The sequence below is a fragment of the Falco naumanni genome, chromosome 16 (genome assembly GCF_017639655.2).
Source record: "Falco naumanni isolate bFalNau1 chromosome 16, bFalNau1.pat, whole genome shotgun sequence".
Classification (NCBI taxonomy): Eukaryota; Metazoa; Chordata; class Aves; order Falconiformes; family Falconidae; genus Falco; species Falco naumanni.
The window spans coordinates 3,578,494-3,593,502 of NC_054069.1; the positions used below are offsets into that span (position 1 = coordinate 3,578,494).

General features: G+C 43.5%; 1 protein-coding gene across 6 annotated transcripts in view; it reads right to left on the reverse strand.

Moving 5' to 3' along the window:
- The window catches only part of ARHGAP32 (Rho GTPase activating protein 32), a 257,980-nt gene that overhangs the window by 95,086 nt on the left and 147,885 nt on the right, over nt 1–15,009 (reverse strand). For all 6 annotated transcript variants that reach the window (XM_040616048.1, XM_040616044.1, XM_040616047.1 and 3 more), the window contains one exon: nt 4,539–4,625. In XM_040616048.1, the coding sequence (XP_040471982.1) occupies nt 4,539–4,625 (87 nt within the window). The remainder of the gene's footprint in view (nt 1–4,538; nt 4,626–15,009) is intronic.

A 15,009-nucleotide genomic window follows, 5' to 3' on the forward strand; every position in this document is an offset into this window, starting at 1 on the left:
TTCACATATCACTCCTGCTTGCATAGTCTGGCATTTCTGCTTTCTAGTGCCTGTCATTTTTGTTTCAACAATCCACCTGTGACAACGAAAATGAACGACAAAACCCACACGAGACGGCTAGAGTTTAAGGCCTCCCTTAGAACTTGAACATTTTCACAACTAGTCTCTTGTTCTCTCCTTGCCATTCAAAATGTCACCAAAAAAACGATGTTTGAAGTGTTGAAATACTGCGAACCTCATGTTGTAATTAATACTGCATGCTTTTTATTTTCCTTTCATTTTTCACAACAAAAGCCTAGATTGGCCATTCTTTTACGCTGTAGTATCTCAATATGTATGCGGGCAGTTGCTGTTGTAATGTCACACAAACACACCCCAAAACATTAAAAGGGTTTTTATTAAAAAAGCTATTTTCAGCCTGCTTTACGACTCAACAAAAGGTGCTGGATGGATTAGCCTGTTTCAGGCTTTTTGCAGGCTCTTACTTTTGTTGATTTATTCTCAACACACAGAGCAACCCCTTTTAAATGCGTTGCAGACCTTGTAAATTCTTTGCTTATCCCTGTGGAAGTGAGCAAGGATTGCAAACGCTGTCAACGGACCTTCACAGCCTACAGGTACAGCATCAACTCATAAAGGTCTCAGACATCCCCTGTGGTCTTTAAGGACCACGGTTATTGGAAAGGCTTGCAATTTCTGTCCACAGAGTTCAGAAGGTTCACAGGTACAGACCCCACACCACCCCTCCCAGGATTTTATCCTCCTCTGCTTTCTATACCAAAACCAGACTCTTAACACACTTTACGAGACATTTTCTCCCAAGCAAAAGTGCACGTGACATACTGTCTGCACTGAGTGCAAACTCAAAACATCGTTTCTTTTCCCAAAAATCTTTTCTTAGATTCCCACCATTTGTAGATTGTTTTAAAAAGTCTTCTTTCCTTTCACCCTTCCATCCCTACTTTTATCATAAAAAGGGATTTTGTTTACATTTAATAATAGAATAGCAATCTTTCATGTCTTCACATGTCCTGAAAGCAATCTTCTAGAAATGAGAGAAAGTTCAACAGTGCAGTCTTACTTGGAAAAAAGGAAAATCCACCTACATTGCTGTTAAAAAACTAAGCAAACCAAATCCCGCTATCATGAGCTCTTTCCAGTAAGATTTAAAACCCTACCTTTGCCATTTGCTAGTTCTCATGTTTAAATTTGTGCAAAGAAATCAAAAGAAGATTCCTATCTTTACACTTTTCTGAAAAACTTGGAACAGTTCTCTCTACATTCCCACTTCTTCTTAAGAGCTAATAAACTGGATTAATTTTTTGAGGTCTCTAAGTAGAAGAAAAGCTGAATAGAGACTTTAAAAAAACCCCTCTGAACCTCACACAAAGCTTGTATTTCCCAAGCTGACTTGCAGCTGAAATGTGTCACACATACAACTCCAAAGAAAATTTTTTCCAAACCTTATCTGGGAAGGTTTTGCAAGACAGGCATCAAACAATAATTCTCTTTACACCACTAAAATTATACTTACAGATGGGAAAGAGTGGGATAGAGTTTCCTTAGTGTAAATGCCGAACTGCAGCTTGCCAAACACAGCTAAGACCGAGCTGGATGTTTTAAAAGTCTAATGTTCAAAAGCTTTGGTTTGTTGTCTGCTACAGAGTGAAATGACAAAATAAATGTCTTTTTATGGACCACACAACACACAGATTGTATCTGCACAGGCCAAACTGGGCAAGGCACAGCAACATGATGCATTCAACCTCAAAGCAAGGGTTTTTAGCTTATTTCTCTAAGGTCTGTAATCTAAAATTGCCAGGATGGCCAAATGCCCTTGTTCTTCCTCATGCTATCTGGTTTTGCAACAAATTACAAATTGCTGAAAGCTTTTAAATTTATATGGGTTTAGCTTTTAATTAATTGAATTTGTTTTCTCTGTGTCCATCTGAGAAATCAAGATTTTTGCAAGTTGCTGCAGGAGGCTGAACACCAATGCTAGTAGCATATCCAAAGGGCGAGCAAAGTGAAATTTGTTTTATAGGCTTTTTTCCTCCCTCCTTCAATACTTTTGGCCTGATACAGATGCATCCTGCCAAAATCTCTCCCCACTGCACTATCATTCCATGAGCTATTTCACACCTCCCATTCAATTCTAATGTGGAGCCAAATCCATCCAGACACTGCTGGTATCCAACGCGTGACAGAATGGAATCTTTCCCCGGACATTAGGAGAGGCCATGAGATGTCAGGGGTGAAGTATCTTCATGGTAGAAACGATGCTCAGCTGTGCAGTTCCTTCCATGCCTTTCTGTTCATTGAATCCAGATGCCATCAGTTTCTCAGCTTCGTAAGTAAACGAGAGGCAGGGACGTAGACTAACACGCAAGAGGTGAATCACAGACTCGGGGTGGGGAGAAACTCTAGCTAGCCAGAAGGATTACTTAAAAAGAAAAACAAGAGAAAGAGAAAGGTGACTGGATCTATGCCTATCCTTTACCGTGACGAGGCCAACTCCCATTTTAGCTTAGTAAAACGCTGAGGAAGGTGGCAACAGAACTTCTCTGCAGCTGGGCATGCTTCGCAGCCTCCGTGGAGGACAGCAGCTCTGTTAAGGCTCGCTGCAAAGTAGCATCTTCCTTCGCCAAGGCACAGAATTCACCACGCTGTCCCCACACAGAGCAAATCTCCCCACTGTACTCTCAGAAACATCCCTGCGAAGCACCTGAGGGTCTGACAGAAGCGTCAGACAGGCAGCTGGACAGCGGGGCTCACCTTGATCACCGCACCATCAGTGCCTCGCACGCACTGGCTGTTCACTCCTCCTAGGACTTGCTCCTGCACCAATGTGTTCTGCGGGGTGTAAGGACACGATTCTACCTGAAGGTATCCTGTTAATCTTTAGAGATGTCAGTAAGGTAGATGGAAAGATCTGAAGTGGTATGCTTCAGGGTTAGAGAAAAGCTTTACAGAAAAGTATTATGTTCTAGAGGTTACAAACAGTCAGGAAATAATACAAGGTTCACCTCTCCATTAAGCGCTACCAATGCAATCCTAAATGTGAAGACTCCAAACATAGCAAAATTCCCAGTTTCCTGAAGTCCCCTGAAAAATCCCATTCTCAGTCACTGTACCGCTCTGGGCTGGGGCAGCGAGGTATGGCCACTGCTGAATTTCGTGGTGCTGCTTGTTAGCTTGGATTGCTTTCCTGGAAAGGGGTTCCCTCGTGTGAAACTGGCTGCTGCTGGGTTAGAACGGTACTAGCAAAATGCCCAAACACGGGCACTTTTGGGAGATGTTCACTTTCAGGCTCTCTTCCCTCTCCCACGAGCACTGTTTGTAAGTACATGTCTATACACACATGTGCTCGTGTGCACTTGCACTGTAAGAGCTGACAACAGCGAGGACTTACTCTGTGTGTTCCTATCACACTCACTATGCTGCTGTAGCTCAGCGTGTGCCAAGCTCCACCTTCAGCACAGAGCAGGATGCTTTGCTGCTCAGCTCTCTCAGCACACCCTGCACCAGCACACACATAGTTAGGGCAGAAGAGCAAATTCTAACGGCGAATTCACCGCCCGCCTCTGTGTACTAACGCCGCTATGCCAGTGCAATCTGACAGCACCTACTTCCCTGCCTCATGCAACTCAAATGCAGGCAAGACAGGTGTGCCTAATTCCATACGCTTCCTTTTAGTACCTGAGAAATGCCAGCCAAATCACATAAAGAGCTCTACAAAGAGAGACAGACACCACAGGGATTCCCATAATGTTCAGCATAAATGGATAAAAGGGACGCTCAAGAAGCGCCGAGATGGGTAACAGAAAGAACTGCTATGCCAAGACCAGAAAAATGACCAAACGCAGGCATTAACTCCCAGTTGAATCTGTCAACAACAGCTTCATTCAAAACGTTAAAATATGATAACCTATTACGTAGCGTTTTACAAAGTCCCTGTCCCCGTATTAGCAGTTAGGGAATCTGGTACAAAGCGGCGGATTTGTCTGCCCAAAGCATTTTGATGCCACAGTAGCAGAGGCAGCGAAAGAATTTCATACCAGATGTCTGGAGCCATAACTGGGAACAGATCAAGAATCCCCATCTCCCGGCTGCCAGCGGCACGCCGTGATCAACAACAACGCTGGCCAGCATTCTCCCCCGCGTGCTCCCTCTGTTTGTATAGCTGGCGCATCCCTGCGTGGATGTACGCTCCCCCCACAACTGACAGGCATACGTACATACAGTCTGAGCATGCACGCTCGTGTCTCCAAGCTAATCGTTGTGCAGCCCCACACAAACTAGCGAGGATTATTTGCTTAACAGGCTCCTTTTGATCCTCTCGATGCTCCTTTTCTTAACAGTAGCTGGCCGCCGTACCACAGACAGCATCCTGGTGAGGGCTGAGCCAGGGAAGAAGTGGAAAAAATCCCGCACATGCCGCAGAAAAAGTGTCACAGCAAAATATTACGAGGTGTCTTGCCAAACGTAATGCAATCCAGTCTGCAAAACAAGGTTGGGGGAGAAAACATGGCATTTACCTGACAAGAGATCTGTACAAGGTAGACCAGTTCCTTGGATTCACAGCCATTCCTCGTCACTTCATTCTGTTCCTCCGGGAGCGAAAGCTACACCAAGGGAGCGGGGAGGGGGTGGAGAAAAGAGAGAGAAAGCCCAGGTCAGTGAGCAGGGATAAGCCAGGCATGTAATAATGCATGAAGCACAACGTTCACATCAACTTGCTCCAAGACATGCTGAGTATCAGGGAAACGGGGAAGTGCTTGTCTGTCTGGAGTTGTCAGAGAGAAAATATTCAGCATTCATGGCTCACACACAGACCCTGGAATGCCATTGGATTTTGGCATCTCACCTGACAGTTTAAAAATAAAAATATGGTTCAAAAATAAAATAATCATAGGAAGGGAAACTGTTCAAGCCAGGGATTAAACCTCAAGCTTAGAAGTCTGCAAAATTAATTGTTCACTGAAAATATCTCTATAAATATTCATGTATCAGATAACAGGGATATTCCCCCCTCCCCGCATTTTATTCATTTTTAATTCTATATATTCAGGCAGACATTAGATAATAAAACATATCTCCTAATTTCAGTGTTGTCAAGCATTTTGCCCCAACAGAGAGCTTTATGGCACCATTCATCAGGTACAGAGTCATTACATACAACATCGGGGTGTGCTCTTTTTTCGGAGCAGTGAGGAGAGATTTAACCATGTCATTCCTGTACACATACCAAGCGCCTTGACTAGTCCTACTGCTAGTCCTGCTACTCCCATTAGTCTTCAAATGGATTACATTTAATGATCATCTTTGAAAGCACAAATCACTAAGCGATCATAAGCAAATTAAGACTGCTTGCAAGGCAAATTAAAAAGGGAAATGTGTTCCAAAAAATTGTTTTATATAGAAAAAGAAATCTTTATCCAGTACAGAGCCCTGGGAACGGAAATCCGTGAAAGAATCCCCAAAACACAGAACAGGATGAGGCATCACAACCTTTCTGCACACCCAGGGCCATCATTGCTACCTTTACTCCTTGTATGATGGACATTAAATTGTACAGTGAAAGCACCACCATACTTGCCAGAAGAATTATTCGCTTTCTTTGTTAAGTAGAAATGATGCTAGCTTAAAAATAGAAAGCACTGAAGAAGAATGCAGGACTTTTTACACAAAGCTCTCCTGGAAAAGCACACTTTCTCTCCTGGAAAATGTGTACATAAACATTTAAGTCTCTAAAAAATCATTATTTGCTACAACCAAAAAATCCCAACAACAAATAAAAGCAGAAATGAACAAAAGACAGAGGAGACAAATCACAAATTGCTACATTTTCACGAATGCAAGCAAGAGAAAATCAGAACCAGGTGATAAGATGCATGTATGTCCTGAGAAAGAGGGAGATGTAAGGCAAAGTTCTCTTCCATATAAATCACCACCAACACCCAGGATGAATTTACCTTTATTTTGCCGCTCTCTCTCTCCTCTTTGTAAGGAAGCTGCAGAGCACACAAATTCTGCGCTCTTCCTTCCCCAGATCTAACTTCCTGACCGCTGATCTCTCTTCTGATGGCCGTATACAGAATTGCAGATAATTAAAAAGATTTCTGGACCAAAGAAAGTCTTGGGATTTTCATAATTTATTATATTTTTACAGCATTACACATATGTAGAGGAAGAGAGAGTGTGCGTGCAAATGCTGGTTATGCAAGTAAGTTTCTCATGCTTTGTGGCAGTCCTTTTTGGCAAACAAATGCACATTTTTCACCAAAGGGTTTGTATCAGAAATCAAGTTTGCACCTTCAGTCTTCACCGTTGCCTAACAGTGTAGAGCAGTTAAAAAACCCAAACTTGCACCTAACTGGGGACACAGAAGAGCCTTTCACCGGGGCTGCTCTTTACGTTAACTCAAAGGACGTACAAAGGCAGCAAACACTGTGCAGGCTCTTGAGGACGGCATCCACTCGGTGTCACCTCCGTTGGATGCCACCTGTACTCCGCCAAGATCACCTCTCCAGAAAACCCATGAAATGTCTCCTCGGCCACTGCTGCAGCCCCTCCTGTACCGCTTTCTCAGCACACTCTCTCTTTCAGCTTCCAGCCAGCCTCTCGTCCCACCTATAAATCCTCCCTTCAAAGCGAGCTTTCTTCTGTAAAGCTTTCCAGCAAGAGCTTTAAAGATTTTTATGCACGTTCACATCCTCATAAGGTTGGTCTGCCACACAGTCCCAGAGATAAATCTTTCTAACTACTGCGGAGGATCTTTCACACGGTGAGCTTAATTCTGCTAAAAAAATTGCATTCCAGAAAGAAGCAATTTTTAAGATTTGTAAGAGTGGCTTTTCTATGTGTGTAACAGGGTGTACCCTGCTGCCGTTAATATGATTAAATACAACCATCATTTATTTCTGCATTGCACATTCCCCCTCCACTTTATCATCATTCTCTGCTATCAAATGTCACATTTAAAACGCTACAAAGTTTTGAAACTAACTCACAGACAAAAAAAAACCCACCAAAATAACAAAGCATGCCGTAAAGGAAAGCTAATACAGGGCTGGAGATATTTTCCACGTTTGTCCGGTAACAAGGAGCTCCAGTTGTATTAAACATGGGTTTCCTACTCAGGGAGAAAAGTTTCCACCCTTTAATCTTCCCTTTGCTTATTTAGGGTCTACGTGCCTACCCTACCAACCCCCAATGGAATTTCAGGTCCCGCCGTCTTGAAATCAAAGCTGAAGCACAACACTACAGGCTCCACTTGGCTCTGAGCCCTGCCGAACGGAGAAGCCAGCAGCCCGGCAGCGGGATGGCCAACACACAAGTACAGCAGCTCCCTCAAACACACTCCAGGTCAGGTACCGTGCAACACAACGTGAGGTAGAAAAGGGTACAGGTCAAGTTAAGGCAAAGGTTGAATTGCATCACCTTTCCTTACACATATTGCAATTCACACCAGTTTGGAATTCAGCCAAGCGAAGTCTGTACACGACACTCCAGAAACAGCAAGTGACTCATCTGTAGGTGTGAGGTCCGTGTGTGTCGGATGACTAAGTTATAGCCAACTTTTCATTTGGAAGAGCATAGCTACCTGAGGATTAACCTACTGATTTATATTCATCAGCTTTACCTCCGTGTAGTTAGTTCCCACCTCGATGCTTCTGAACAGCTCATTTAGACAAACTCACTTTGTGAGAAGTGACATTTTAATTCTGTTGTATCGCCCGCCATATATGCAACTGCCTTATTTCAGAGTGAAGCTGTAAAAGCTGATTGAACGACCGCTTCTCTTCCTGCACCCAGCCTCGTGCCTCCTGAGAGAGAGGGGACAGAGACGTTTGCAAGGGAAAATCCATTGGTTTCATCCTGCAATTGAGCAGTCCTTGCAGCAAACCACCCTGGAAGATGAATATTCGCCTATGTTCCCGGTTCCCCATGTGGCATAACATGCATTAATGCCCTTCCAAAAATCAGGGCTGTCATGATGTTTCAAAGCCTTTCCTCTTTGCAGCATCCCTTAAAAGCAAAACATGCTAGAAAAATAAAGGTGTGCCTGAGCCTGATTTGAAATCCAGGGAGCACAAAGCAAAGGCCTCTCTAGACCTTAGTGGACCCTGACCACGACTCACAGGCAGAATTTGGTTGACTCCAAATCGGGAGATGGCTTTTCATCCTCTTAAAGGACAAAACACAGACAGCAGGGTCTCGAGGATACCCCTGTAACTGTTTCAATGTGTATCATCCCAGACAGCTGAAACAATCTGTAAATAGCATTTATGGTAAGGGATCAAAACTTTAAACAGCATACTTTGTATTTTATTTATATATATATATATATATATATATATATATATATATATATGTATGTATAGCTTGATCTATAAAATGCTCATTTTTCACATTCAAAGTGCCTGTCAAACTTCCTGAATCTGATAAACAATTATGATGCATTAGGTTCTGTTAGGTTCGTTTATTATCGGAATATGTATGCTTTGCTAGCACAAGTAGATATGACTGACTCCATAAATTACGTTTATGGTATCCCAAACTCTTTTGTGGTGGCACTTTATGATACAGAAAGAAAGCCTTTAAGACACTTAAGCCTTTAAGTCCCACGAACGCATCGCACTTTAACAGCTGTATGGCTAACTCAGAGTGCTGCAAATGTTATGTTAAGGTATCGTCCAAATTTGTTTTTACACAGCTAGAGACAAGTTTGTGAGTCTCCGCTCTGCCCTTCTGCACACACCCACAAAGAACTGATGAGTATGTTAAATCCTGGAGCAGGCAGGGAATCCTTCCTCTACCAGCACATGCACACTGTGTTGCCTCGTGCAGCTGACTAGTAAGGGCTGTAGCTCCTAATACAATGATCTGCCAGACGATGGGTAACTATAACAAACCAAATAGCAGCGAAGACTTCCAGGAGCAGGAGGCCAACCGAAGAAGCAATCAGGTTCTTGCATTATCAACAGTAATAGTTTCACCTTGCTATGTTGAAAGACTATACTACATCCTATATATACAAAATTAAGTCACATACCTTGCTCATATGCAATTTTGCCAAAAAGAGCAGAGCTGGCTAGCCAAGACTTCATGGATCATATATACAGGCAGGACTAACTTTAAAAGGCTTCTAGTGCACGCGGTCTTCCCACTGTCTGAGAAAAAGCAGCTCATCTCTAGTAATGAGCTCAGATCAATGTCTCAGATCAAGACAGCGATTACAAGAGTCTCCTGCAGAGGATAATTTTGTGGTTATTCCTCTTGCGGAGATAAACAGCAACCAAGAAAACAGGAGGGCAACTTATGATACGGCACATTCAGAAGTCTTATCCGAAAGCTCCGTAGTTTCACAGGGTACAATTCTGTGCATGTGCATTTATCTTCCAGAACGGGGGTTACCAAGAACAAAACAAACACTCTCTCCTCTCCAGCGTAGCTCTGGAAGCTCCCTTCTGCTCTCCATCCAACAATAATCCTCGCATCAAACCCTGGCAGGTCTGCGCTTGGAGCAAAGCAGCAGGCGTTGTAAAGACTCATTTGTTTGTCTGAAGCTCTGTAATTTCAAGCCTACTGTGAACCTGTCTGGAAGGCACATGGGACCTGCCACGTTCCCTGCACGGAGATCCAAAAAGCAGGGGCTGGTGACTGGGGAGAGGACTTTAAGTGGAGCAGAGGCAGCTTTTAAGTGTCCCTGTTTCACAAGCAGGTTTCACTTGTCAGTATGACCACAGGCAGAAAAATTATTAAAATACAGCTTCTGAGATTCATGCAGTCAATTGTTTCACTTTACACCAGAGTCACATTCTTGCGTGCTCCTCGTACAGAGGACAAAACCTTCGAAAAAATCATTTCAAAGAAGAGCACGACAAATCTGCTGCCAAGACCAGGACTGTTGGCTACTGAATTAAAATGCCAGATCCTTGCCAGGTAAGGCTTCGCTTTGCAAGGTCAGTGGGGCTGTCTCTGCTCCTCCTACCTGTGCCTCTGACACCCAGATGCCAAAGTAAGCTCGTTTAGATAGTTTTGGCTTTAATTTCCTTCTTCCCCTTGTTTGCTGAGTGATTTTAACTCCATCATCCAGCTCTCCTGACGAAAGGATAATTTGTGAAAAGCTGGGGAAGCGCAGGTTTGACTCATCTATGAAACATTTATTTTAACTTCTGCTTCATAAAGCCATGAACACATCGATCTCGCTTGCACACACGAATCTCGGCAAGTGAGTGATGCAGAGCTGTTGGCGGAGAGCCGGCATGCAGAACAGCCCATACTTAAAGGTTACAAGAGCTTTGGCACAGCCTATGTGTTTGATAACTAATACCATGAACTTGCCTTGCTTCCAGTGACATAACACACTTTGCAGTGTGTTGTTATCTAAAGCCTAAAAATCTTACCTGCCGCTAAAAACAATTTTAGAATTAAACAAAAAAATCCAACAAACCAAAAAAACACCACACAAAATAAAATAAAACAAAATTAAATTAAATAAAATAAATAAATCCCCCTCCCCAATGGAATTAGAGTTAAGGTTGGAATTTAAGTGGAAGGCATTAAATAAATAGATGATAATTAATTAGAGAAGGAAAACTGTAGGCTAGGAAAATATGCTTGATACCTTCTTCCTTCAAATCTTCTCCCTGTATCCAAATAGAAGGAGCAGAATCATTCCTCCCAGACTCCCAACCTGCCTGTATTACTCGTGCTTTGAGGAAGCCAAGTCCACCGAGACACCATCTCACGTCCAAGGACCTGGGGCATGGCCAGGGAAGGCCACTCTAGAGAGCAGCAAAAGCCTGTTGCGTAACTCTTACGACCTCTTGTAGCTGATTTCAGTATTCCACACAGCATCTCCCAAGTTCTTACCTAAATTCCTCTGAAACCCACGCCCCGATTGACAGCTAGGAAAAAGCCAAAAGATCTGCAGCTTATGCATTACCATATTTGCAGGCTGGCTCCTGCAAAAGGTTTTAGTGACACTATTAGTACGTAACTGACACAATATTAAGCCACAGGGAGCAATTACCAGCTATTCCAGCAAAATGTAAGCGCAGTCACACATATTCATCACCAAGCCTCAGCTGGCCAATACATTCCTGGCACCTCATACCAAGATTCTGACAGAAACAAGCCTGACTTTGACCCTGAACAGCGGGTGCATCTACTGAGGTGTTCTGGAACATACGGTCCCGCCTCTGATTTGGTCTGATCCGCATGCACGAAGTGCAATACGTGCGTTATCGCCATCAAACCCGCTGCGAAGCAACAGACAAACGGCACCTGCCTGTGCATAATGTAATGCAAATGTATGGTCCCATGTGAAAAATGCCTTTCACGGCCAAAGTCGTTAAGCACATAAAATGAATACAGCTGCTCGCTACAGATTAAGAGAAACTGCAATGTTTCGTAATATTAAAATTATCAGAAGTATAACCAAGGTAAGCCTCGTTAGCAGGCCCACTCCTTCCACTTTATGCCACAACTGTCCACCCATGAGCCCCCACAAATGACTGGCAGCAACTGGCACAGCGGTCCAGGCAGGATGGAGAGGTCATGGGAGACTTGAGCTCCCCAGCACGGGAGGATGCGATGGAGCAGATGGCAATGAATCAGCCTCACGGGCAAGCGCAAACTGCAACAGGTTTTATCTGAAACATAGCGCACATCTGTAGAAATCTCGAGGAGAGAAGAGATGGCAAGAATGCCGAAGAAGTCTTTCGCCAGGAGTTTGAAGTCAGTGGAAAGGCTGATGCTTTTCCTGGCAGGGGATGTGTCATTGTTCCAAGGAAACCTGGTAATCTTTTTACGCTTTTCCAAGTTGGAATTTAAGGTTAACTCCCTGGCAAAAGCAGCCAGACACATGCAACTGAAATTCCTGCCGCTCAAACGCAGCCATAGCAAAAGTTCATTAAGTTTCCAAACCACTATTACATCTGATAATTTTTTTCTGACAGTATTAAAAATGGACTTTTTTTTCCCCTTTCTAAACCACCACACTTCCAATGTCTACTCGGTGTCTTTTCTCTTGTTAATTTACGATGTTTGCGCAATTTAGTAAATCAGATGAGGGAAAAACCACAGGACAAATGCCACCTTTATGCATCACTTTGGAATGTATGTATTGGGTGAAAAGTATGTCTGATGGCTAAAAGCAAGAAATATGAGGCTAACCTTCCTGTGAAATATTGCTATGTTTTACTTTTAAAAAAATTTTCTAGGTCCCAAATATACTCGGGACAAATCCTGAAGAAATTAAAAGTCTTAACGCTGATCAGACTCAGAGGCAGACTCACGGAAAGGAAAAGCTTTCCTTACCTCTCTCAGCTCCAGTCCCTAACACTTTCGCTATCTCCTAAATTACCCTGGCGATTCAAATAGCACTTCATCTTCATTTAGCTGAGTCCATTACTTACATTAGTTTGTCTTGTAATGGGGCACCTTCAAGACCTGGTTTTTGATATATTTGAAGACACAGCTTTATTACATTTGAAGTTTTAGATCGGCAAATCTTGAAACAGGGAAACATTTTCTAACTAATTACGCTGACAGCATAAATGTATTTGTCTAGCCTATTTTTCCTCTCTCTAGATTTACCTTGCTAAATGTAAATGTAGTAATTATACTCCCACATGGTTCCCCATCTTCTCCTGCTTTCTCCTTTTCACACTGAACTGTGGCTTCAGAACAGGAAAAGAACATTTCCGAGAGTGGCTTCTTTACCCAAGCACAAATATCCTGAAGTAATGATGAAAGTAAAGACAAGACAGGCATGTTTCAAGAATGTTTTTCTATACGAAACTCCACTTCTTCACTAACTGAAATCATCCGTTTGAAAAGCGGTACCCAAGAGCAGCAAAAAAAAAAAAAAAAAATGGAGCTCAACAAGACAAAAAATAAAACACATCTCCTGTAATGCCACAGAGATTACTACCCCCAGTTAACCGCAGCGTGACAAAATCACTCGCCGCACGGCCGGACTGCACGGTGTATTATGCATCATCCCCAGACAATCGATGAACACCGCAGGCCTGCCGCGCTCCCCTGGCATCAGCGGCAGGGCAAAAGACGGGCAAGCAACGCTCTCCCGGGGCGGTCGCGTTTTCATGTCACGTCTGTGAAGTGTGCATGATAGAATGGCGTAGAAGCGTCGCATAGATTAATTTTGGCCACATGCGTTTGCAGATATGGGCGTTGAGGTTCACTGCATAATTCAACACTCTATTTGGATGCTGGAATTACAACAAACGCACCTCTGTGGTAAAAATGCAAAATATTCCCATAAAAATATCTTGTTTTCCCCCCATGGACTGAGCAGAGCACAAGAGAAAGCATCACTGGAACATGTAAGGAGGATACTAGCGACAGAAGTGAAATTAAATGCTGGCTTAAAGTTTCTCCCTAGCCAACGCAAGTTCACATTAAATTGCAGGAGTACTCAGAAGGCTGAATTTGATGCATTGAGTAAATTTACAAGGCTGTGGGATATGTATTTTGCCTGTAGTTACTTTCAGAATTATTTTAAGCTTGCAAATCACATGAGACAATATTTTCCTATGGAAGCTTGATTATTCAGCAGTCAGCATCCTTTCAACTGAGCTTCACCTTCAAGACTAATAAATCCTACCATCGTTTATAAATATGCACAGCTAGAGAAAAGGGCAGATACTAACTTCACAGCAGGATCCTTGAGGTGCTTTTATCATACTGGATGCAATAATAGAATAATAGTTCGATATGTGCCTTACATGCTCAAGACCAGGTCTCCTTTGGGTGATTTTGTTCCTTTGTTTTTAATCTAAGCTTCCAATGAGGTCATGCATACGTGCTGCGCATCTTCACTTCTAAGAGAGGCCAGAACAGCTGTAATGCTCCTTGAGTTCCTCTGCAAATCAAAACAGTTGCAGAAGATGACTTTAAAGACAGAGGAGAGTGGGCTGGGCACCCATCCTGACTAGAACATGTGAAATACAGAGCTCCTGTGGTGTGACAAGCTGCTACAACTTCCTAAATACACACGCACCTGAACTCTTGCACAGAGAGCTGGCAAACGGCATCATTTTAAGATGGCAGTAAAGAAGGGCAGGCCATAAGATTTAATTACTCCTGGATTTGGCATCTTATTTAGAGCGTAATTCCAGACTGTCATGCTGGACAGAGGTTACTAAGGCTGTTCCCACTGCTGCTCGCAGGTTTTTGCTAGTGGCGTGCCTTCAGAGCAGGCAACTGCCCTTGCTCGAAGCAGAGGAATATCCCCAAGAGCCAGTGGAGAGAAAAAATACACGGCACCCACATGCAAGCAGTAGCCAGCCTCAGCCTGAAATTCAACAGCTTTTAGCATTGACTAACGTTATCAGCATCGGTCTGATGGGTGTTGATTTCCATTACATCAGGCTAGCTGAGAACGATGATGTTGTTTTCCTGGTGATGAAGACCATCTTGGCTTACAAGATGTTGCTTACTAGGTGCTCGTGTATATGCAGATCCAGAAGCATCCCCCTGTCAGGAGGAATTTGCGTAGTTGCAACAATACATGGTACTGGGGACGGGGTGCTCGTGTAACTACACGCCAGGAAAGACTCCGCTGCAAATACAGCAGCTTCTGACCTGGTGGTTTTAAGTTTGCCACAGTGACTGGTGCAGGACGGCTCCACTCTGGTCCATTAGAAAAATGGTTAAAGATAAGGCATGTTAAGCAGTATCAATCAACTAAGCCAGCAATAGAAAATAGACGTGAAACCAGGCAAAACGCTTGCCCGGTGCCACAATCCTGCTGCACACAGCAAGAGGAGAGGGAAGGCAGCTCCTCGTGACTTCCACCCCTTCCAATCCCACATGCTGTTTTGGAGAGGTGCATCCTCCCCGCGCCACGCTATCCATGCTAGGCTGCTATTGTAACGCCGCTCTCCGACACAAAGCACAGCGGGATCTACTTTGTGCCTCTCTGAAGATGAAATCTGGGGCAACCTCGACAGAATTTGACTCTTCCTGCAGTCA